Source organism: Hyperolius riggenbachi, chromosome 5 (assembly GCF_040937935.1).
Source record: "Hyperolius riggenbachi isolate aHypRig1 chromosome 5, aHypRig1.pri, whole genome shotgun sequence".
In the NCBI taxonomy this organism is placed as follows: Eukaryota; Metazoa; Chordata; class Amphibia; order Anura; family Hyperoliidae; genus Hyperolius; species Hyperolius riggenbachi.
This window is the reverse complement of record NC_090650.1, coordinates 430,558,040-430,584,400: the sequence shown is the minus strand read 5'-3', so window position 1 is coordinate 430,584,400 and position 26,361 is coordinate 430,558,040. Positions and strand designations below refer to the sequence as shown.

The 26,361-nt window shown below is 45.2% G+C and overlaps 1 protein-coding gene across 2 annotated transcripts in view; it reads left to right on the top strand.

Annotated features, from left to right (window-relative positions):
• The window catches only part of COL22A1 (collagen type XXII alpha 1 chain), a 483,118-nt gene that overhangs the window by 87,362 nt on the left and 369,395 nt on the right, over positions 1-26,361 (top strand). For both annotated transcript variants that reach the window (XM_068238069.1, XM_068238068.1), the window contains exons 2-3: positions 9,993-10,139; positions 12,883-13,449. In XM_068238069.1, the coding sequence (XP_068094170.1) occupies positions 10,046-10,139; positions 12,883-13,449 (661 nt within the window). In that variant the 5' untranslated portion in view covers positions 9,993-10,045. The remainder of the gene's footprint in view (positions 1-9,992; positions 10,140-12,882; positions 13,450-26,361) is intronic.

Genomic DNA, 26,361 nt, shown 5'->3' with positions numbered 1-26,361 from the left:
CACCCTCCCCGACCCCTAACCCTAACGAGGCCCCCACCTCACAAACTTCCTACCTGACACCCTCCCCGAACCCTAACCGACGCCCTCCACCTCACAAACTTCCTACCTGACACCCTCCCCGACCCCTAACCCTAACCGAGGCCCCCACCTCACAAACTTCCTACCTGACACCCTCCCCGACCCCTAACCCTAACCGACGCCCTCCACCTCACAAACTTCCTACCTGATACCCTTCCTGACGCCTAACCCTAACCACCATTCTCCTGCCCACAGACACCCTTCCTGACTCCTAACCCTAACTGCTCCCCCCCCCCAAACACCCTACCTGACGGCTACCCTTAACCACCCCCTGCCGCCAAATCATAGGCACCCATTGAGATAGCGGCATTGAGGGGTACGTTGGGAGCCTCTGGTGCACGATAACCATTGGGCTCTGAACCCAGTGCCCACTATTTGTTGGGCGCCCAAATTTGCCATCAATACCGCTATTACAATGGGCGCTTAGGGCGGCACCCAAACTAGCAGAAGCCCAAATTTCCTGCTACTCAACCATGTTCCTGATTCACAAAACTTGTCACCATAACCCAATAAGCAGCGCATTCTACACAAGCTGAAGCTAACTCAACAAACTTTCTCTAGGATGGTAGTTGTGTTTATGTCAACCTTCTGGAAAATCAATGAGAAACAGGGACGCCTCAGAGCATCACATGTAAATGACTGATAACTGCAACTGTTTAGTGATGTCGTGCAATCATGTGACCGGCATAACAAGCCACTTGTGTATCCCCGCGGCTGTGCGTATTGGCAATAGTCACACATAAGGGAAAGCTGCCTGTCCATAGATTGGTGTAACTTTCGAATAGTAAGGCCTTTTAAAAAATGACTTGTCATGTTTGTCACAAATGTATTTAGGGGCCGTTCAAACGTGCGTTTTATGAAGAATTCCGATTTCGTGTTTGAATTGTCGCACATTTGATGTATTGTAACGGCATTGCACTTGACCAGTTAGACCTATTAGATACATTGTAACGTAAATTAAATTCATTGGTATGCACTAAAAAATTGCCATTGAAAAGATTGTATTTAAAATGCACCCAAAACAGAAAATAGCAGAGTACAACCCCAACACCCCCCCCCCCCCGGCCCTCCAATTGTGCTGAATAACGCTGAAAACCAAATGCGTAATTCGCACGAAGAAGTGTTAGCGTTATGTCAAACAAGCTCATGTTGATGATGGTTTTTTAACCCTGAGTGTTATTTTACCTATGCATGAATTTTATACGTCAACCTATTTAAAGTGGACCTGAACTCTTGCACAGGACAGGAGGAAACCAGAGAGAAATGCACCCTATATGTATTTAGAGAGTTTAGCCTGTCTAATTCCTCCTCATCTGTGACTAATCACAAGTTGTAATTTAATCTCTCTGCAGTGTCACCTGGCTGCCTTGGCAGAGCAGCTAATTTGTAAACACAGGATTTGAACCCTATCCACTTTACCACCAGGGGCGTAGAAACGCGTACTGCTCCTGGTGGTACCGCCGCTGTCCGCGCTCCCGCTCCCTCGCTCGTGCACGCCGTCGCCCGCTCGCCCGGAGATCAATGAACGGGAAAAACCATTCCCATTCGTTGTTCTCAGTCCCCCAGCAATGATCGGCTGCTTCTATGAGAAGCAGCGCGATCATTGTGATTTTCCCAGCCTCATTGTGCTTCCTGTAAGCGTACTTCCAGATGCTGCATTGAAGGAAACAGAATGCGTGCATCTTCCGTCTACAGCATATACATTTATTGCCAGTGTTCAACATTCAAGTGGATTCTGTGCATAGCATCATTCCATTGTTGCATAAACAGCTTGCAAATATTACAGAAGTGGTACCTTACAGTTCCTGGTACTAGCCTGTCAGCATAGGAGGTGGGAGTGCGGGGCAGATGTGGGCCTGGCGACGGCCGTTTCGCGTCCTCCTGGACGCTTGGTCACGCCGTGTTCCACTACCGTACTTCCAGATGCTTACAGGTCGCATGAACAAAAAATTACTGTGGCCATCTTGTGGCCAAATAGTAAAACTACATCCAAAAACATTTTTCATAAATAAATACCTAGTTTTACATTATAAGTTAACTCATTACCTCCCACACGCCCCAATTTTTTTTTGTAATAAAAAGAAAAAAAATTACAATAAAAAAAAAAAAATAGTTACCTTAGGGACTGAACTCTTTAAATATTTATGTCAAGAGGGTATCACACTGTTACTTTATAAACTATGGGCTTGTAATTAGGGATGGACGCAAAACTGGAAAAAATGCACCTTTATTTCCAAATAAAATATTGGTGCCAAACATTGTGATAGGGACATAATGGGCAAACACAATAATAACCGGTACAAATGGGCAAATACAATACATGGGTTTTAATTATGGAGGCATGTATATTTTAAAACTATAATGGCCGAAAAATAATGATTTTTTTCTGTTTTTCTCTTATTCTTCCTGTTAAAATGCATTTACAGTAAAGTGGCTCTTAGCAAAATGTACCCCCCAAAGAAAGCCTAATTGGTGGCGGAAAAAACAAGATATAGTTCATTTCATTGTGATAAGTAATGATAAAGTTATAGACGAATGAATGGAAGGAGCGCTGAAAGGTGAAAATTGCTCTGGTGGTCTAGTGGTTAAGGTTGCTTCCATGAAAGCAGGAAGTAGACACACTGCAGATTTTTTGCAGGATTTCTATCCGTTTTTTTTAAGCACTGGCGATTTTTAAAATAAAAATGCTTGTGCAATGTTATTCTATGTGAGTGTTCTCACATGAGCGATGAGCTTTCTAGCCAATCACGGCTCCTGCGCCATTTTCTGCGGGTTTGCGATTCAATAGAAATGATAGGGAAAGCGCCAAGCGCTTGAAAAAGTGATTTGAAAAGCAATTTCCCGAGCACTTTCAATGAATAAATAAATTTATTTTATTTTTTAAATACACTTTTTTTATATTGTGGTGAAACCCCTCCCTCTCTGTAATGAAGATTCCGAACATTCCGTACAGATCGCCTGGCAGGACTTAAAGGGAACTAGAGACGAAGCAACCTCATGTATTTTACCATATATATCAGTGGGACCATTAGAGAAAACACCTACCTTGCTTTCTGTTTCATTCTGCACTGCACAGATTGCTTCTAATCAGCCCTGATAAAATCCCAGACTGAGCATTCAGTCTGGCTTTGCTCAGGAATCTTTATAGCTCAGTCTGTGTTCTCTCATGTATTTTCAAGTCCAAGCCTGCCCCCTGCTGGCTCTGCTCAGGAATCATTATAGCTGAGTCATTATAGCAAAGCCAGACTGAAAGCTCAGTCGGGGATTATATCAGGTCTGATAAGAAACAAGCTGTGCTGTGCAGAATGAAACAGACAGCAGGGTAGGTGTTTTCTCTAATGTTTCCACTGATCTATATGGTTAACATACATGAGGGTGCTTCCTCTCTGGTTCACTTTAAGATGTCACCATGTGATAAATTTCAGAATGTGATTCAGGGAGAGGAAAAATTTTACAATGGGCAAACACTGACTAAATAATCTATAAACAATGTTATTCATTATGTTATTTTCACTATAGGTTCTCTTTAAGTTCATTTGGGGATTTCCTGTGATTGAGATCTCTGAAGGCATAGAAACGCTTTGCGCTGTGTTCTCGAGATCTCGACACGTACGTGAAATACAATGCCTTTTTGGGAAGAAGATAACAGCGTCCTGTAGATTTGTAAACTGTACTTTGGCACGATGTTGTTTTGTGTGGATTTCGCTGGTATTATTCTCTTTGTATTGCGTTGCAGTTAAGCCACAATGTCAACACTGTTCAATGGCTTCCGCAGCTATTGGAGAGGTGTGTGAAATAATGACTGCCGGATTAACGCTTTGACAAGAGCGCCGGTGTTATTTCCGCTGTATTTTGTGAAAGGTTTGCATCGTTTATCTATAAGGTTGCCACAGCACAATTCATCAGCGTCCATCTTTACGGCTTTCTGTGCGATGTTTGATAATGTTGCGCTTAAACTGGGCAACTCTATGCAAACCACAAGATTTAAAGGCTCAGATCTATAGCCTGTTACACACTTTCAATTATGATTGGCCAATCTATGAACAATTTGACCACCTTCTTGTAGTATAAGAGCTTACCTAAACAATGGGGTGGATTCACTATCACTATAGCTCCCCTTACTGCACGCTCAGCGTGCCTTATCAGAGTTAACATGTCTTATCAGAGTAGCATAGTGAGTTATGCCTCATCCTGCCCTGAGCCCCTGCGGGTCCAATCACTGTAAAGGACTTTATCCCCGCACTTTGATTGGCCTAATAGGCTGCCTGTCAAGTTTCCTGTGATGTGACAGGCAGCCTATTGGGCCAATCAAAGTGCGGGGATAATGACCTTTAAAGTGATTGGACCCGCAGGGGCTCAGGGCAGGACGAGTGAAGTTCTTGTCATTGCCAATTAGCAGGCACAAGTTTGTAGTGCTCGCTATGCTACTCTGATAAGGCACACCGACTCTGATAAGGCATGTTAACTCTGATAAGGCACGCTAAGCGTGCAGTAAGGGGAGCTATAGCGATAGTGAATCAACCCCCAATCTGTTCATAGTATCCAAAATCTGTTATCCCTCATACCAAATGTAGGTGGTGAAATTGGTCAGTGATTGGCCAATCATAATTGAGAGTGTATACCAGGCTTCGAGCTATGTACACACTAGCGATAAAAATCGTTAGGAATAAACGAATTAAGAGCCAAACACCAGTGTCTTACAAAAACATCATTATACAGTATAATGTAACAATGGGCCAGAGCCGGGACAAGGTCCTCCAGCACCCAAGGCTGAGACACCAAAGTGCGCCCCTCCATCCCTGCCACCCGAGCCATCAAACACGGATTGCTATTAGACTAAGAGGCGCTACAGGGCCCACAACCTCCCCAACACCTTAATATCTAGTTATCTGGCTTGCAGTCACTGCCATGTATCCCCTTTTCTTATTTATTTCTGCTTCAAACACAATTAGGAATGACAGCTGAATGAATTCTGCGCCCCCTCCTACACTGCGCCCTGAGGCTGGAGCCTCTCCAGCCTATGCCTCGGCCCGGCCCTGCAATGGGCTGTATGGTTCATACAGGAATATGAACACTGATATTTCATACAATAAAGAAATGATCCCTGGAAGCTGTATTTGTTAAGGTGCCCATACACGGTACAATCAAATAGTTCGATTTTCCCATTTATTCGACAAAAACGATAGAATAGAGGAGAAATAAAAAATAATATTTTTTTCTATTGATAAAAAATGATCCATTCTGCTTTTCGATAAAAGTCTGATTGGATGTATTGGAAAAAATCATGTTGATTGCTTTGAAAATTGAATGGTGTATAGCAGGTTTGATAAAATAATCTAAAAATAAATAAATAAAATAATGATTTTTCCAGGCGATTCTAGGCATGTGCCTAGCGATTTTCTAAGCATGCCTAGCGATTTTTGAAGCATTTTGGTGCGTTTTTTATTTTTGTTACAGTAGAACTGTAATTGAGCAGCTTCTGTAACAAAAACGCTTGGAAAATCGCTCTGATCTAGCGCTTTTCTGAGCAATTTTCCACTTTCCTATACTTAAAGAGAATCTGTATTGTTAAAATCGCTCAAAAGTAAACATACCAGTGCGTTAGGGGACATCTCCTATTACCCTCTGTCACAATTTCGCCGCTCCTCACCGCATTAAAAGTAGTTAAAAACAGTTTTAAAAAGTTTGTTTGTAAACAAACAAAATGGCCACCAAAACAGGAAGTAGGTTGATGTACAGTATGTCCACACATAGAAAATACATCCATACACAAGCAGGCTGTATACACCCTTCCTTTTGAATCTCAAGAGATCATTTGTGTGTTTCTTCCCCCTGTTCTCATGCACTGAAGTTTCAGGCTGCTCTTTTCTTCCTGCAAACAGCTTTGCCCTTGTCTATAATTCTTCTGTATGTGAAAGCCCAGCCAGCTCAGAGGACGATTTATCCAGCTTGTAAAAGATAAGAGAGAAGAGAGAAGCTGCACTAATCTAAATAATACACAGGCAGTGTGCAGAGAGGGGCCTGGAAGGGGGAGTTCATAGCAGAACCACAACACTGAAGAACTTGGCAGCCTTCCAGACACAGGCTGACAAGTCTGACAAGAGATAGATAAGTTGATTTATTACAGAGACTGTGATAGTACAAAGTGCTGCAGTAAGCCAGAACACATTAGAATAGCTTTTGGAACTTGTAGGATGATAAAAAACAGGATGCAATTTTTGTTACGGAGTCTCTTTAACATTGAGGCTGAATCGCATCGCTCTTGTGTGCGCCATCCCATTCAAATTTTCAAAGCGCAAGCCTTTTAAAAAGCGTTCAGAAGCGCTCTTTGTCTCACCAGCCCTCAGAGTGATTGCAGCAGCAGCCTCTGTCTTCTGTTTCTTTTACTGATGACGTCGGGTGATTAAAGCATTGTGAAACAGATCTACTATTTTAGGAGAATCTCTGGCGCTGTGTGAGCCCCACCACATTCTTCTGCACTTTCCACATTAAATTAGAAACAAGAGCTTCTGAGGTCAGTTGTACCGGTCGCTTTGAAGAGGAGCTCATGTTTGTCATTTTGGTTTCAACTAAATATATAGATCAGTGCAGTAAAATAAAGACAGATTCCTGCCTGACCCATCTACCCAGTGCAAAAAGGAACTATAACTTTTTATTTTGTTTTAATTTACTATTTATATTGTACTGACATCCTGCTGCAGTTTACGGAGAATATAGTAATCATGTCACTGACTGTCCTCAGAGGAGCTCACACTCTAATCCTACCATAGTCATAGTCTAATGTCCTACCATATTATTATTATGTATTTATATAGCACTGACATCTTCTGCAGCGCTGTACAGAGTACATAGTCATGTCACTGACTGTCCTCAGAGGAGCTCACAATCTAATCCTACCATAGTCATAGTCTAATGTCCTACTATATTATTATTGTGCATTTATATAGCACTGACATCTTCTGCAGCGCTGTACAGAGTACATAGTCATGTCACTGACTGTCCTCAGAGGAGCTCACAATCTAGTCCGTACCATCGTCATAGTCTAATGTCCTACCATATTATTATTATGTATTTATATAGCACTGACATCTTCTGCAGCACTTTACAGAGTACATAGTCATGTCACTGACTGTCCTCAGAGGAGCTCGCAATCTAATCCGTAACACCGTCATAGTCTAATGTCCTACCATATTATTATTATGTATTTATATAGCACTGACATCTTCTGCAGCACTTTACAGAGTACATAGTCATGTCACTGACTGTCCTCAGAGGAGCTCACAATCTAATCCTACCATAGTCATAGCCTAATGTCCTACCGTATTATTATTATGTATTAATATAGCACTGATCTCTTCTTCAGCACATTATGGAGTACATAGTCATGTCACTGACTGTCCTAGAGTAGCCCACTATGTAAGCGCTTGTCTATTGGCGCACAGAGTGCAATGTAGGGATAAATATAGCTAACGAGTCACTTATGGTGGTGAAGAAGAAAACACAGGAAGGAGGCCTCTGCCAAACAGGCTTAAAACCTAAGGGGTGGGGGAGAGGGACACATAAGGGGGGGTCTATATCCAAGAGAGGGGGTTGGATCTATGAACTTTGCGGGTAAGCAATAGTGAACAGATGGGTGTTTAAGGCCTGCTTGAATAAACTGAAGTTAGGGGAGAGCCAAATTGGGGGATGGAGACAGTACTATAGAGTAGGGGCTACTCTGGAGAAGTCCTGGAGCCTGGAGAAGGTTGGGGAGTATCCCTGCGCGAGATCTGAGATGTACCGGGGAGGAATGCTGGATGGATTTGCATGCCAGACACAGCAGTTTACATTCCATTGGGGGTCAGGGAGCCAGTGAAGGGACTTGCAAAGAGGGGCAACTGAAGAGTGAGGCGTGAATGAACCCTTGCGGATGTGTTCTTAACAGATTGCAGGGGGCGGAGTCTGGTCTCGGGAAGGGTATTGCAGTAGTCCAGACAGGAGATGACCAGAGCATGGGCCAGGAAATTGGTGACATGAGTTAGGTAGGGTCAAATTCTGGCGATGTTGTGGAGATGGAAGTGTCAAGACCTGGAGATGTTCTGGATGTGGGGGGTGAAGGAGAGTGCTGAGTCGATTGTGACACTCAGGGGGAGATGAGATCAAGTCGAAGAAAGTTTTGGTTCCGGTTTACCTTAGGTTATCTGTCACACTAAGTGCACCCACCTCCTCCAGCTGCCTCTCCGTCACCCTCCAGATGTGACCTAATGATGTCATCCACATTCTTATCCCACGTTAATGACATGACAGAACCCATACTTAGGTGATTAGCGGGAGAGGGTGTGGTCTAGGCTGGCAAGGTGCTGGACTTAATCTTGGAGTCCAGATGGAGAGGGCCTGTCAACAAATGTCACATGACCTCTGGGATCAGGACATAAACAGAAGGGTTTAGAAACATGTAAGAATAAAATGTTCCTAGAGATGTCGCAAACGGTTCGCTGGTGAACGGTTCCTGGCGAACTTCAGTGGTTTGCGTTCGCCTGCCAAAGGCGAACTTTCCCGGAAGTTCGATTCACCCCATAATGCTCTATTGAGCAAAACTTTGACCCTCTACATCACAGTCAGCAGGCACATTGTTGCCAATCAGACTGCACTCACTCTTGGAGCCCCCCCCTATACAAGGCAAACTCCTTGTGCCATTTGACTCACTCGTCTGCCTACACTAATTAATTAAGGGACAGCTGCTGACAGACTCTGCTAGGGAGAGTTTAATTAGCCTCCCTCCTCCCTCTACCCTTCTACCTATTCCCTCCTACCTGAGGGAGGAGGGTCTCATCTGCCAGGGAATTACAGTATTTCAAAAGCCAGCTTACATACCGTGGGTGGGAATTGAACCCAGGTCTCAGTGTATGGTAGGTAACTAACATATCCATTATACCACCAACACTACTAGCTGAAGCTAGCCTAGCATGTACCATTTATGCTCAATCCAAGAGAAAAATTAGACTAGACAATTAACATTTATATGACACTTTTCTCTTGGCATACTCAAAGCACCAGAGCTGCAGCCACTAGGGCACGCTCTATAGGCAGTAGCAGGAAGACTTGCCTAAGGTCTCCTACTGAATAGGTGCTGGCTTACTGAACAGACAGAGCCGAGATTTGAACTCTGGACTCCTGTGTCAGAGGCAGAGCCCTTAACCGTTACACCATCCAACCACTGCTTAAGGATTTGTAGCCAGGCATGGCCTTGCCTTTTGTGTTCAACAGTTGTCCAGAGAGAACCCCAGATAGCTAGGTAGATTCATCTCTCTCTCTCTCTCTCTCTCTCTAGTGGGGATGGTCACCGCTTTCTGCAGAATTGTATTTTTGAGCATAAATGGATTGAGCATAAATGGTACATGCTAGGCTGGCTTCAGCATGTAGTGTTGGTGGTACAGTGGCGTGCTGAAGCCAGGTGGAGGGAGGTCCAGGCATTAGATCTCTTGAAATATGTTTTCTATCATTTTTCCAGCCAGTACAAATTTTTCTAAATTTTTAAGTTCGCCTCCCCATTGAAGTCTATCGTGGTTTGCGAACTTTTTCGCGAACCGAACTTTTCGCGGAGGTTCGCGAACCAAAAATCGGAGGTTCGTGACATCACTATTCCTCTTACTACAGGGAGCAGCATTTTAAAGAATTTTAAAAAATCCTGGCCAATTTAAATGACTCAAATTTCTTATCAAATACTGTGTAGATATATTTTATGTTCTGTATCTCACTAATATTATAAATGCGAAAGTTTGGATGTTTGTTACTTAATCACGCAACAATGGCTGCTTATTAATGGCAAAGATCGCAAAGATCACAAACTTGACCATTGAGTAATTGAGTAGTTCTTCATAAAACTTATAATATTTAACCCCATATAATACGTTGTGCTTATTTACTTTGCACAGGTTGATGTTTTAAATGATTTCATCACCCTGTGAGGGCGGACAGGACCAGAAGGATGAGGAAGAGCGAAGGATATCGAATATCTTGCTTAGCGTTCCTGGCGCTGGTCCTGGTGTGTGCAGGAGGACACTCTCAGGCGCAGAGGGCAGGTAGGTCACCGCTGGTGTGTGCAGGAGGACACTCTCAGGTGCAGAGGGCAGGTAGGTCACTGCTGGTGTGCGCAGGAGGACACTCTCAGGCACAGAGGGCAGGTAGGTCACTGCTGGTGTGTGCAGGAGGACACTCTCAGGCGCAGAGGGAAGGTAGGTCACTGGTGGTGTGTGCAGGAGGACACTCTCAGGCGCAGAGGGCAGGTAGGTCACTGCTGGTGTGTGCAGGAGGACACTCTCAGGTGCAGAGGGCAGGTAGGTCACTGCTGGTGTGTGCAGGAGGACACTCTCAGGCGCAGAGGGCAGGTAGGTCACTGCTGGTGTGTGCAGGAGGATGCTCTCAGGTGCAGAGGGCAGGTAGGTCACTGCTGGTGTTTGCAGGAGGACACTCTCAGGCACAGAGGGCAGGTAGGTAACTGCTGGTGTGTGCAGGAGGAGATTCTCAGACTGGGCTTTGGAGTCGGTACAAAAATCATCCGACTCCTTAATGTATAAAACCACCGACTCTGACTCTAGTTACCTAAAATGACTCCTCGACTCTGACTCCTTAAGCTGGCCACTAACGGTCCAATTTCTAGCGAAAAATCGTTCGAGCGATCAGAAATTCTGATTGGATTGGTTGTAAATAATCTCAGTTGATGGGCACAATCGATAATGAACAATTATAAAAACAATCGTCCGATTGAATTTTCGTCAAACCAAAATTTGGATTTATTTGTTGGTCGGGATAGATAGGAAGCAATGATTGGTTAGTTGATGGTGTAGTGAACGATTTTTCGTCTGATCAGAATTTCTGATCGCTTGAACGATTTTTCGCTAGAAATTGGACCAATAGTGGCCAGCTTTAGTCTAATACTTACCAGGCCTGTGAATTTTGTACAAAAATCATCCGACTCCCGACTCCTACACCTCAGTTTATGAAACCGCTGACTGCAACTCCGACTCCAGGTACCCATATTTGCCCCGACTCCACAGCGAGAGCAGGTAGGTGACCCACTCATTGCCGCTATTTTAACCCCTACAGAATTCTGCTACATCGTGATGCTGTGATGCCACTTCCTGCAGACATATCAGCCTTGCTGAGACTTGTGGTTCTGCACACAATAGGCCACTGCCCCGACATTCCCACATTTTATAACCTGTATTAAAATTCTTAAAATTCTGCAGAGGACCTGTTTCCACATAACTGATCTGAACATGTGGACCTTTCGTGACGCTTGGCGTGGGTGATGGAGGTCAGGGAACGATTTGACATCCGCCGGCGACCTTTTCAATCTTCCTTCTGAAATCCGCAGACAATGGAGGCGGCCGGACAAAACACAGTGAAAGGAATCCCCGGGTGTGATAAGGAGGGGGAGAGATTGTGCAACACATGCAAAGAGGACCGGTGCTGTCAGCTGTGACTTATGCAGGAGAAGAAAATATTATTTATTTTCAATGTTCAAAAGCCCCAACAGCCCCTGGTAAGTACTGACCTCGGGAGGGGAAAGCCTCTGGATCCTAATGAAGTTTCCCCCATCCTCCTAAGCCTCAGGGATCCAGCGCTGGCAGTCCCCCGAACAGCAGCCATGTAAATATTTACCTTCTGCGCTCCAGCACAGACGCGAGTTGGGCCGGAGCCCATCGGAAAGCCGCTGCTGTGCCACTACCGACAAGCTTGTCGGTGGATTTTTTGGAGGTGCTGGCGCTAGATCCTGGAGGGTGAAGAGGATGCAGGGAGCCTCATAAGGATCCAGAGACTTCTCCCTCCTGAGATAAGTATGTACCAGGTACGTTACAGATCCTCTTTAATGGAAATAGATAACTTATACACACCTGGGGCTTCCTCCAGCCCTCCTTCAGGCCATTGGCTCCCTTGCTATCCTCCTGGGCCACCTCAATGCTCTGCTGACCTCCCAGGTATATCTTCTAATAGCCAACAGTGGCCACATACTGTGCTTGCTTGTGATGGGGGCGCGCACACGACCAGGCCAGGCATGCGCAGTACATGGCCGACTGGCGATGACTGGAAGATTTAGCCGGACAGCCAGCAGAGAATCGGGGAGGAGGGCATAGGAGCCAATGGCTTGAAAGGGGCTGGAGGAAGCCTCAGGCACATATATTGCTACTGGGATTAAATTTGGGTGGAGAACCTATGGGACCGGGTCGAAAACAACAAAAAACATCAGGAGCACCAAATAGTGAGGTGTTTTCAGGATACAAATGTACTACTTACACAACTGGGTGCTGATAGGCAACCACAGTATCGGGCTAGTCAAAGATACCATCTCCACATGGATAGGAAATCTTCTCCGGGATGGGTGGGGTGGGTCACACGCCAAAAAAACAAAGAACCATTACTGGGGCCATCCCTGGGGGGAGGGGAGAACTGTACACAAATTGTGAGGAGGCACCCCAAATACATGCAATCATAGTAAATGTGGCAGTGAAGAGGAAAGAAATGGGAGGTGGTAATATCACGCTAAGCCTGTCTCTTACTATCTGAAGATTTGCCTTTACACAAAAGTCAGTAATTTTTCAAGGTGCGAATAATGGCGACCAGGGAGGGATTGAGAAAAGGAACGGACAGCCTGTTGGTAGGGTCGGACGAGTTCTAGGTACGCCCCTGCATGTGCATCCAGCATGATCATGCCTCTGTGCTTACCTTAGTTAGTTTTGCCTCAGGTCAGGTACACTTCAAAAAGTTTGTCTTCCTCTTAAATGCTTTGTTTTAATTCTGAATCTTTTTTCTTAAATTTCCCAGGCTGTAAGAATGTTCACTATGATTTAATCTTCATTCTGGACACATCTTCAAGCGTAGGCAAAGAGGACTTTGAGAAGGTTCGTCAATGGGTCTCCAACCTGGTGGACACTTTCGAGATTGAGCCGGACAAGACTCGTGTTGGTGTTGTTCGATACAGTGATAAACCGCACACGGAATTTGACCTGGGACGATATCAGACACTGGAGGACGTTAAAGAGGCTGCCAGGAATATCAAATACTATGGAGGAAACACGAACACGGGGGATGCTCTCAGATACATCACGAGGTACAGCTTCTCAGAGGAGGCCGGAGGAAGACCCAGAGAAAGGGCCATCAAGAAAGTCGCCATTTTGTTGACGGACGGCAGGAGCCAGGATCTGGTTTTGGAGGCTGCGACGGTGGCACATAAAGCTGGAATTAGGATTTTTGCTGTTGGGGTTGGGGAAGCTCTGAAAGAGGAATTAGAGGAGATAGCATCGGAGCCCAAGTCCGCCCACGTTTTCCATGTCTCTGATTATAATGCCATCGACAAAATCCGAGGGATTCTGAGAAGAAGACTGTGTGAAAGTAAGTAGAAACCATACTGATAATAACATAATTTTTATTGTTACTTACGTACATAACATACAGTATAGAAACAGTCCAGAACCTCCTGGTGACAGATAGTGGAATGTATCCAGTTTTAAAGAGAAACATATACTTACCTAAGAAGAGGCAAGCCTCTGGATCCTAATGAGGCTTCCCATGCCACCCTCTGGTCCCCCTTTGCCGCTCTTGGTCCCACTTGCTGATCGGGGGCGTGCTCTTCTTCTGACACAAGCGGTGCGTGCTGCAGCCACGCTAGCACGGCTGTGTGGCTCGTATACGAGCGTCTCCAGCTTACTGCGCAGGCGCGTCCATACTCGTGCAGGCGCAGTATGCCTTAAGATTACAGATTACCGACAAGCCCTTATTGGTAATCTTTGGAGGGTCTGCTCTCTGAAATTGGGGACCAGAGGACAAGGTGGGAAGTCTTAAAAGGAGTATTGCTGTGGTAATGTAAGGAGAAACGTGCATTACCATAGGAACACGCCTGCTACCATGGTAACGCCTGTGACCCTAAAGGATTAAAGTGTGCCCCTTCCCCTGGCATTGGTAAAGGTAAAATTGCGATGTGCATAGCTAGCAACCCTGCTGCTGTGTTGTGCATCAAACCCCTCATCTTTTCTATAACCCTACCCTATTGTCCACACCCTAGCCAAACTTTAATCATGCTAGCTATATTTGTACACGCCCTGAACTTTTCCTCCCTTCCTTGACCTCAGCTGCATAGCTTTGTATGAGATCAAGTGCAGAAGAACCAGCATTGATGGTGGTCCTATGAATACAGAGGTGGACATCTCTTCCCATGCTCTGCCGGTCCAGAATGCACGTGAACTGATTTGCTGAACACTGCTGATGTCATTCAATGTGATGTAATTATGATTCATGGTGATAATTATCAGACAGCTGATCCTTGTTGTCTGCTTTTTGCCCTCCGTATGATAGCGGCGGGGTGAAAAGTGACAATTATGGGTGACGGGTCATTCAGTGATCTGTGAGAAGCCCGCGCCGTCCAGCATTCTCCTTACATGGAAGTGGCACAAATCTAATTACGGGGTCACGGTGGAGAGACCTCTGTATGCCCCGGTGATGGGAACAGAACTCCATGGTAAATACAGGGCTGCGTTTAAAGGACAGGTCCGAGGAAATAATAAAAAAAAAATATACTTACCCGGGGCTTCATCTAGCCACTGGCAGCCGATCTGTCCCTCGCCGCAGCTCCGGTGTCCCAGGTTTACTTCCATTGGAGATACCGACCTCGCCAGGTGGCCATTGCGCCTGTGCAGAACGCTCCAGGCCACGTGAGTGCGATTGCGAGCAGTGCGGGTTCACGCAGGTGCAGAAGATGAGAACCTGGCGAGGTCGACATCTCCAACGGAGAGGATCCCGGGACACTGGAGCTGCGACGAGGGACAGATAGGCTGCCAGGGGCTGGAGGAAGGTAGGTAGAACTTTTTTTTTTCTCAAGTCCTCGGATGTATCCTTTAAAGAGACTCTGAAGTGAATGAACTAACGTGATTACTATAAAGCACCTTACATAGTGCTAAACCGCCGCTATCCTGCGGCAAAACGAGGGGTTTTAACCCCCAAATCCCCCCTGCAAAATCCATGACTTTCTTGGTTGTGGATTTTGTTGCTCATGGAGACAGAGCTATGACGGCGGAACTCCGCCTGTCCCCCACCCCTCTATGTGAAGGAAGAGTGAGAGGGGCGGGGAGAGGCGGCGATCAGCCGGGATTGACGCGCCGAGAGGCAGAGCTACAGCCATTAGCTCCGCCTCTTCAGGAAGCGCTCCCCGGACAAAGGAGAGGGGATTTGGGGGGTAAAAACCCCTCTTTTGCTGCGGGATAGCGGCGGTTTAGGACTATGTAAGGTGCTTTATAGTAATCACATGTTAGTTCATTCACTTCAGAGTCTCTTCAAAGGAGCTCTGCAAGGTGATGACTGTAATCTGCTAATGATGATTGCGTGAAATTTCACATACATTTTCACAATTACAGTCACATATTTACGATTTTGAAATTCAATAAATTTTGCATAATCCATTTGTAATTCTGCGTAATTACGCGTTATTTCAAGTCATGTTGTAGCATAGTGGGAATAAGTTAAAAAAAAAAGTTTTTTTTCAAAAATACCTTGTTGTTTTTGAGGAAAAGTGATTTTAAAAATTCACAGCAAAATGTTATTTTATCGAGTTTAAAAATTATTTTTTTATTATTTTTAAAATCGCTTTTTTTTTCAAAAAAAACCCAAAATACGATTTCACATATAACAATGTGAAATTATGATTATGTGAAAGCCATGCTCGTCATTACTATTCTGCAATAAGAGGAATATGGAAGGAGCCATTCCTTATTCCCTTTTCCCTGGTTGTTTGCCTGGTTGTTGTGTTGATCCTTTTCTTGTCATACCTTCTGAATTAATGACCCAGGACAAGCAGGGCCGGATTTAAGCCAAGGCCACATAGACCGTGGCCTAGGGCACCACAGGATCAAGGGCGGGTGGGGGGGCAGGCTATACTGGGATTGTTACCTTGCTAGTTATACTGAAGGAAGGGGGTAATCATGTTATCTATATGAAAGGGGAATGGTCATCTGGCTTCTTATACCAGAGGGAAGAGGGGAGGGGTCACCAGGCTACCTATACTGGAGTATAGGTGGGGTCATCAATCTGAAAGGGGGGGAGGGTTATCTGATCTGGCTAGCTATACTAGAGGTAAGGGTATTCTGGCTACCTATATTGAAGGGGGGCGGCTGCTGACAGTGGCCTTGGGCGGTGAAGAGTACAAATCCGGCCCTGAGGACAAGTATGCGGATGATATGTACAAGTGCATTTTTTTCTAGTGATCACTGCTATTGGCTCACAGTGATCACATGGTCAGGAACCAATGACAGCAGAGCCAGCGGGATGATGCATACAGACTTCACTGGCTGCATGCTTGTTCCAGGCGTGCGACCGCTGACATGACGACTGCCTGTTGACTGGTATGTTTTCAAAGGCAATAAAGATGACAGCGTCCATAGCCACCCTACTTCTGGCTACTTTCAAAAACAAAAAACAAACAAACATTAACATGTATTTAAAAAAAAATGTTCTGATATGCACTTTTTTACAGTGACCAGATTTTTCTAGGCTCAACCTGGGATGGGAAATGGGCGTGTCCATGACTGGGATGGGAAAATGGGCATGTCCATGACATGGTGTGGGCGGAGCGAACTGTAATGTAACTCTGAGGTAGTGGGCCAGATTTTCCTCCCAAAACACAGATAGACAAAGTGACCCTAAAGGTAATTAGGCAATGTTTCCCAAACGCATAAGAAAGCATTGTTCCCACAATGATGTGGTGAAATGGGAGATAGGCATCATGGATGTCAGTCCATGACATGACTATGTACTCTGTAAAGTGCTGCAGAGGATGTCAGTGCTACATAAATACATAATTATGATATGGCGGGACATTAGAATTTGACAATAGCCGGGATTAGATTGTGAGCTCCGCCAAAGACATGACTATGTACTCTGAAGTGCTGCGTTAGATGTCAGTGCTATATAAATACATAACAATATTGTAGGGCATTAAACTATGACTATGGTGAGATTACATTGTGCACGAAATCTGCAGAAGCTGCTGATGCTACAGTATACGCATACCATTTAATAATTATGAGCCCCCAAAATGCCAATTGCTGCAACAATAACCCCTACGTAGCAAATTCAGTCTCTATGACCATCAAATAATAACTGCAGCAACCGTTACCTCTGACCAGGGCATGATTACCAACCAGGCAACAAAAGCAGTCGCTTGGGGCCCCATTCAGAGTCAAAGGGGCCCCATCAGCACATAAACCAGCAGTGCAGTAACTATGGAAAGATGCATATCATTTTAAAGCTCTCTTTCTCCTCTTTCCAATGATATATAAATGGTCGCCCTATGCCTTTTAGTTTTTTTCGGCTATTTCGATTGCGAAAATAGCGAAAACTAAAAGGCGTAGGGTGGCAGTTTATCTATCATTGGAAAGAGGAGAAAGAGAGCTTCAAAATGATATGCATCTTTCCATAGTTACATTGTATTACACAGGACGACTTTTCTCCAAAGTCGGCAGCTCGATTCAGCACAATGCAATGAAATATAAGGAACCCAGGGGGATATAATTACAAACATCATGCTGGTAGGTGTGAGGATGTAATGAATTAGTTGTGGGTATGCTTAAAGGCATATCCACAGGCACTGCTTGGAGTCCCTTTAAGGGCTCTGCCTCTGACACAGGAGACCAGGGTTCGAATCTTGGCTCTGCCTGTTCAGTAAGCCAGCACCTATTCAGTAGGAGACCTTAGGCAAGTCTCTCTAACACTGCTACTGCCTATAGGGCGCGACCTAGTGGCTGCAGCTCTGGCGCTTTGAGTCCGCCAGGAGAAAAGCACGATATAAATGTTATTTGTCTTGTCAAATGATGCCGCGCGCTGCTGATTGTCTTCAGAGCCAGGCTCTCTTCCTAGGTCCCACTCCTGCTACTGTGCGCTCTGCCGCTGCCCACTCCTCCCTCCCTTCCCACAGAGAACCACAGCTGTAGCAAGAATGATAGCAGCAGATGGCAAACGCTCACTCACCTATTCATGATCCAAGCGATAGAGATCCCGTCATCTGAAACCCATCTATCTTTTCTACAGTGCAGCCGCTCGCTCTGAACTTCCTGATTCTCAGATCAGACAGGAAGTAGGAAGTAGTAATAGTAGTAGTAACAGAGCGGCAGCACTCTAGAGGAGACAGATGGGCTCCGGATGACGGGACCTCTATTGCTTGGATCGCAATAGGTGAATGTGATTCATCTGGTGCTGTCATTCTCCCCCACTGCGGCTGCCTTCTCTGCTGGACTATTGTATTCACTGGGATGGAGGCTGCATGGTGGCTGTCTAATTTGGGAGGAAGTCGGTTGTTCGGTGGTGGGGGTGGTTATGTAATTCTGTCTGGGGAACGGCTTCCGGTTTGGCGGTGTCCAGAGCTTTCTGCTATTGCCAGGCTGGAGATGCAGGGGGAAAGTGCTGCTGCTGTGATATCTGGCGCCCTCTTCAGAGGGGTGCCCCAGCCCTTGAGTGCAAATGTCCCAGCCATTCATCTCTCACTCTGAATTTTGCCGCTGCTATTCCCTGCATTGTGCACCCACAGAGGAAAGCGGGCTGTTGCCCATAGCAACCAGTAGCTCGGCTGCCCCGGTGTGTGCGGCATGTTGCTGTGCAGCTGCATCTTCTGATTCTACTGTATTACGACATGATGGGGGCCCAAATCAGTTACTTTGCTTAGGGCCCCATTTAGCCTTAAAGGGGCACTATGGCGAAAATTTTTAAAATTTAAAATATGTGCAAACATATACAGATAAGATCATTTTTTTTTCAGAGTAAAATGAGCCATAAATTACTTTTCTCCTATGTTGCTGTCACTTACAGTATGTAGTAGAAATCTGACAGAAGTGACAGGTTTTGGACTAGTCCATCTCTTCATAGGGGATTCTCAGGGATTTATTTATTTTCAAAAGCACTTAGTGAATGGCAGTTGCTCTGTCCAACTGCCAAAACACTGTGTAGCGAGCAGGGAAGCTGGCTAGCATCATTATTTAAATCATTTTTAGAGAATATCTTTAAAAAGAATAAAAGCTTTGCTGAGAATCCCCTACGAAGAGATGGACTAGCCCAAAACCTGTCACTTCTGTCAGATTTCTACTACCTTCTGTAAGTGACAGCAACATAGGAGAAAAGTAATTTTGGCTCATTTTACTCTGTAAAGAACATACTTCTTATTTGTCTATGTTTGCACGTGTTTTACATTTTACAATTTTTCGCCATAGTGCCCCTTTAATCCGGCTCTGCCTCTGACACATGAATTGCAATAACCGTTACCTCTGACACATGAAATGCAGTAGAAAACGATTACTTCGACTCTGCAAACAGTAAATGAGGCAAACATAACCTCATGCGGCCACAGAGTCCCATGGCTGGGACACCCAGCGGCCAAAAGTGAGACATAACCTGGGACACATTGCAGCCTGGGACAGGAGACCCTGAACCTTGGACGTGTCCCAGGTAAAACGGGACGTCTGGTCAGGGTAACTTTTTTTTTCAAGTAATTGGAATACCCCTCACCTGTCAGTAGGGGACAGGATCCCCCTCTTCATTTGTAGCAGCTGTTACTCCCTACACTGTGTTGCTGGGATAGAATCTGCAGCAACGTTCATACTTGCCATGCTCACAGAGCCTCCGCCTGCACAGAAGCACTTGGAAATGTTTATCAGGATTGGACTATTTGCTGTTATGAAGGGGTGTGAAATAGACATGCAACGGTTTTTATATTTCAACTGTACATATGTTAAATGGCCACAAGATGTCTCTGTGGGAGGTATTTATCAAGAGTGTCTGGGCCAGATTTATCAAAGCAGGGCCTGTACACACTTAAAAACGCAAGCAAAATCGCAAGCGCATGCGTTTTTAGGGCTCGTTTCCACTCAAGCAAATCTGCATGCGTTTCCTGCATGCAGATTCGCTCAACCAATACAAGTGGATGGCGCCGTTTCCACTTGTCAGGAATTCTGTGCGGCTCGCTCTGCAGAAAAAATCTGCACAGCAGAGCCGTCAGAATTCGCACGCCTCACACCCGCACGCGAATCGTCGGTAATGTAACTAAATAGGAAAACCGCAAGCTTTTTAGTCTTGCGGTTTTCCTGGCGTTTCCGCGTGCGATTTAATCTAAAAACCCATGTCAATGCTCGCCGGCATTGACATGGTTAAAATCGCATCGTTAAAACCGCGGGCGATTCCGCGTGAAAATTCGCATGGAAACGTCAACGAATCCGCAACCGCATGCGGATTCGTTAACGCGGTTTTCGCGAGCAAATCGCGCCGCTCAAGTGGAAACGTACCCTTAAAGTGCATGTAGTTTTAAAAACGCATGCGCTTTTGCCTGCGTTTTTGTGCGTTTGCGTTTTTCTTGTAATTGCTGATTGGCTAAAGAATCCTTTGTTTTTTTTCTAGTTTACATTTCAACAGGAATCAGGAGATTGCAGAGTCTTCTGGGATACTGACTTCTGAAAAACGCAGGCAAAAACGCAAGCGTTTTAATGCGTTTTTCATGCGCTGCGCTTAAAAAAGCGCAGCAGGCACTGCGATTGCGTTTTTCTAAAAACGCATCGCACCAGTGTGTACAAGTCATCACGATTTTCATTCTTTTTCAAAAGACCTTGCGATTTTAAAAACGCATGCGTTTTTAAAAACGCAGCGCAAGCGCAGCAGTGTGTACAGGCCCGTATTACTGGCAGTTTTTTCTTGTTGAACAGTTCTAACCAGCAGGGGGAACTGTTCTGCATGATAATAAGAAACCTCTTTAATCCTAGGTAATAGCGGCAGTTTAGGGTGGATTTCTAGAGCTGCACTACAGTTAAGAAAAGTGCAAATCCATCCATAAACTGCCGCAGATTAAGAAGTGCTTCATAGCAGTTCTAAAGTTATGGCCAAATGAACGGGAGGAACGCTAACAGGTGAAAATGGCTTTTGGCATTAATGTAAACCAGAGCTGAACTAAATGCAAAAATCAATACTTAAACGAAGCTTCCTCCAGCAGCATAAACATGTGTCAATCCCTCGCCATCCTCCCGCATTCCGCTGTTCAGCCACGTTAGTCTCAGTCGCATCAGTCTGGGTCTACTGCGTATGCAGAAGACCCAGACTAGACCGGACTGAGCCTATTACTGGGGCTGATCGCGGCTGAACGGCAGAGGGCGGGAGGACGGCGAGGGACTCACACATGCCTATGCTGCTGGAGGAAGATGCGGGTAAGTATCGATTTTTACATTTACAGTGGCTTGCAAAAGTATTCGGCCCCGTTGAAGTTTTCCACATTTTGTCACATTACTGCCACAAACATGTATCAATTTTATTGGAATTCCACGTGAAAGACCAACACAAAGTGGTGTACATGTGAGAAGTGGAGCAAAAATCATACATGATTCCAAACATTTTTTACAAATCAATAACTGCAAAGTGGGGTGTGCATAATTATTCAGCCCCCCTGAGTCAATACTTTGTAGAACCACCTTTTGCTGCAATTACAGCTGCCAGTCTTTTAGGGTATGTCTCTACCAGCTTTGCACATCTAGAGACTGAAATCCTTGCCCATTCTTCTTTGCAAAACAGCTCCAGCTCAGTCAGATTAGATGGACAGCATTTGTGAACAGCAGTTTTCAGATCTTGCCACAGATTGTCGATTGGATTTAGATCTGGACTTTGACTGGGCCATTCTAACTCATAGATATGTTTTGTTTTAAACCATTCCATTGTTGCCCTGGCTTTATGTTTAGGGTCATTGTCCTGCTGGAAGGTGAACCCCCGCCTCAGTCTCAAGTCTTTTGCAGTCTCCAAGAGGTTTTCTTCCAAGTTTGCCCTGTATTTGGCTCCATCCATCTTCCCATCAACTCTGACCAGCTTCCCTGTCCCTGCTGAAGAGATGCACCCCCCGAGCATGATGCTGCCACTACCATATTTGACAGTGGGGATGGTGTGTTCAGAGTGATGTGCAGTGTTAGTTTTCTGCCACACATAACGTTTTACATTTTGACCAAAACGTTCAATTTTGGTCTCATCTGATCAGAGCACCTTCTTCTACATGGTTGCTGTGTCCCCCACATGGCTTGTGGCAAACTGCAAACGGGACTTCTTATGCTTTCTGTTAACAATGCCTTTCTTCTTGCCACTGTTCCATAAAGGCCAACTTTGTGCAGTGCATGACTAATAGTTGTCCTATGGACAGAGTCCTCCACCTGAGCTGTAGATCTCTGCAGCTCATCCAGAGTCACCATGGGCCTCTTGACTGCATTTGTGATCAGCGCTCTCCTTGTTCGGCCTGTGAGTTTAGGCGGATGGCCTTGTCTTGGTAGGTTTACAGTTGTGCCATACTCCTTCCATTTCTGAATGATCGTGTGAACAATGCTCCGTGGGATGTTCAAGAGTTTGGAAATCTTTTTGAAGCCTAAGCCTGCTTTAAATTTCTCAATAACTTGATCCCTGACCTGTCTTGTGTGTTCTTTGGACTTCATGGTGTTGTTGCTCCCAATATTCTCTTAGACAACCTCTAAGGCCGTCACAGAGCAGCTGTATTTGTACTGACATTAGATTACACACAGGTGCACTCTATTTAGTCATTAGCACTCATCAGGCAATGTCTATAGGCAACTGACTGCACTCAGATCAAAGGGGGCCGAATAATTATGCACACACCACTTTGCAGTTATTTATTTGTAAAAAATGTTTGGAATCATGTATGATTTTCATTCCACTTCTCATGTGTACACCACTTTGTGCTGGTCTTTCATGTAGAATTCCAATAAAATTGATTCATGTTTGTGGCAGTAATGTGACAAAATGTGGAAAACTTCAAGGGGCCGAATACTTTTGCAACCCACTGTAGTTCAGCTCTGGTACACTTTAAGGGTAAAATGGCCTGTAGGCTGAAGGGGTTAAGCAGTGGCTGGATGGTGTACTGGTTAAGGGCTCTGCCTCTGACATGGGAGACCTGGGTTCGAATCTCGGCTCTGCCTGTTCAGTAAGCCAGTAATTCAGTAAGGAGTTCATTGGGCAAGACTTCCTAACACTGCTACTGCCTACTGAGTGCGCTCTAGTGGCTGCCTCGCAAGCGCTTTGAGTCCGACAGGAGAAAGGCGCTATACAAATACTGCCATTATTATTAAAGTGAAACTGCAGCGAAGAAAAAAAACTTAAGATATAATGAGTTGGTTGTGTAGTACGGATAATTAATAGAACATTAGTAAGGCCTAGTGCACACCGGAGCGTTTCCGCTGCGGTTTGCGATCTGCTTGCGGGTGCGGATCTGCTAGGGTAATGCATTTCAATGGGGTGGTGCACACCAGAGCGGGTGGCGTTTTGCAGAAACGCATACTCCCGGGCTGCAGCAGATTTTGGATTGCGGATGCGTTTCTGCCTCAATGTTAAGTATAGGAAAAACGCAAACCGCTCTGAAAAACGGCACTTCAGAGCGGTTTGCCAGGCGTTTTTTGTTACAGTAGCTGTTCAGTAACAGCTTTACTGTAACAATACATGAAATCTACTACACCAAAAACGCTACACAAAACCGCAAAACGCTAGCTGAAACGCTGCAGAAAAATAAGAAAAAGCGTTTCAAAATCTGCTAGCATTTTGCGGATCTGCTAGCGGTTTTTGGTGTGCACCAGGCCTCTCAGGGAAAAGAGTCTCATATTTTTGTTTTCTGTTTTATAGCTTTTTTTTTTCAATAACATTGCATCATTCTGCCATATTTATATTACAAACAACACTCTGTATTTTAAACTATGAATCAGAGCAGAGCTAATGACCTTTTGAACTTCCCTGCAGTAAAAGCTTATCTGAAGCTGTTTTTCTCTGTCTCATTGATGTATAATGCCTAGCACACACCATACAATTTTCTGTTAGATTTTTCTGTAAAGGTGCGTACACATGCACTACTATAAGGAACGACGGGTCCGCCAGACATTCAGATCCTTTATAAACAGTGTTATGTCTGCCGACAGACTGTACACACGCTCTACTATCGCTGGAACGCCAGCCCAGTGGGAGGGTCTGACGGACCCGTTGTTCATTACGGTGCGTACACACGCACTACCAGCGGCAATGACGGGTCCGCCGGACCCTCCCACTGGGCGGTCTTTAGCAGACAGTAGCGCATGTGTACGCGCTGTCGGCGGACTGATAAGGCTGTTCAGGAACAGCCTTATCAGTCCGCCGACAGCGCGTACACACACTCTACTGTCGGCTAAAACACCGCCCAGCGGGAGGGTCCGGGGGCCCATCGTTACCTCTGGTAGTGCGTGTGTACGCACCTTAAAGCCGCATCTACACGAGTAGATGCGGCCGCGATGCTCGATTGATAAGATCCGACAGGACGGATCTCCACACCGCCGATTCCCTGCTCGCTCCCCGCAAGGGGACAATGGCAGGGAATCGAGCGGAAGATAAGCGGCGCCGGCGGGGACGAGCAGGCACGAGCGGGGAATCTAATGCGGCGCACGCGCGGCGAGCGGGGACGCGGCGGGCACGCGGAAGAGGCGATCCGGCGGCTAATCGAGCTGCCGGATCGCTGCAATGTCTCATAGTGTACACGGGGCTTTAGATTTTCTGTAAGATCTTGTGTTATTAGATTATTTACTGTAAAGTACTGGTAGAGACTGGTCATTCTCTGTGGTGCATTGTCTTCTGGTTATCTGCTGCTGAATAGAACAATGCTTAATTGCTAGGCAGATAGATGTTTAGATAGATCATTTCCAACATGTTGGAAATGATCTATCTGGCAGGTAAAACTGATGCTGGGTAGACGCGTTACGTTTTTTCGTGTGATAGATCAGATAGATAAAATCCGTCATGTCTGATATTGCTGGCAATCGTTTCCGTGCTCGATTTCTCATAGCGGTGAATGGAAAAAGATAAGAAAAACTAATGAAGATAAGAGAATTGAGTGCGAAATCAAGTGTGAAATCGTGCCGCAAAAACGATTAGGTGTCTAAATCGCACGAAAAAACGTAACGTGTGTACCCAGCATTACAGAAAATGTGACAGAAAATTGTATGGTGTGTACTAGGCATAAGTGCTTCAGAAAACAGGACTGTCTCCAAATTGGGTTGAATAGCTGAGAGAAGCTCTTTTGCATGGGTAACAACTTAAGTTTCTTATCTCTTCCTGTACTGGAAAACAACATGAGACTTTTTTCTTCACTACTAACGTTCCATTTCTTAGATGTACTATACATACAATTCATTATATCATAAATTTATTTTCGCTTCAGATTCCCTTTATTCCATCGCTACATAACGCAAAAATTTACCATCCTCAAAACAAAAACCATCTGCTTAAAAACAGCCTAGATGCTACTTCCTCCTGTTGCCTTTTATCAATGCCCCTTCTGTTTCCCCAACGATAGAGAAATCTTTCGATTTCTGAGCAGGGATCACATGGTCCCTCTGCCAAGATACACACGAGTCCAGAACAGGTCTTCAGACTTCCAAGATTGATGAAGACTGTTGGAATCCGGCGAGTCCTACGTGGTTTCCTTCTACCAATGGATTCGGAGTGATTGATGGGTCGAGAACGCTTGTGCAGACATGGCTGCGCCGTAACTTGTTAGTTAATAGAAGATGCCAGATTATGTTGTCTCAACTAGTTTAGAAGTCACACAAGTAGCACAACAAGAGGTGTTCTGTCTAGACTAAACTCCAAAACAACGACATGGATATGATGTGAAAATATCAGGAGAAAACTTAGGAGAAGAAGTGAATTGAATAAGGGACCTGGGAGTCCCTTTGTTATTTAGTAAAGAGTATAGGGGCTCACAATCTAATCCCTACCATAGTTATATGTCTATGTATGTATCATAGGTATAATATAGGGGGAAGCCAATTCAGTTATTTGTATTGCATGTTTTTGGGATGTGCGAGGAATCAGTAGTTCCCAGAGGAAATCCACAGACATGAGCACTAACCACTACACGCGTGTGTGTAGGCTGGTGCACACCAGAGCGGTTCTGAGCGGTTTTTAAAACGCTTGCGTTTTGAAAACCGCTTGGCTAATGTATTGCAATAGGATGGTGCACAGCAGAGCGGTTCGCTTTTTCCCCAAACGCAAACTCGGGGGCTGCAGCATTTGTGCAAATTTCTGAGGCGTTTCTGCCTCAATGTAAAGTACAGGAAAGTGGAAAATGGCTCTGAAAAACGCTAGATTAGAGCAGTTTTCCAGGCATTTTTGTTACAGAAGCTGTTCAGTAACAGCTTTACTGTAACAATATTTGTAATCTGCTACACAAAAACGCTCCAAACAACGCTAGGCATGTTTAGAAAATGTCTCCAAACATGC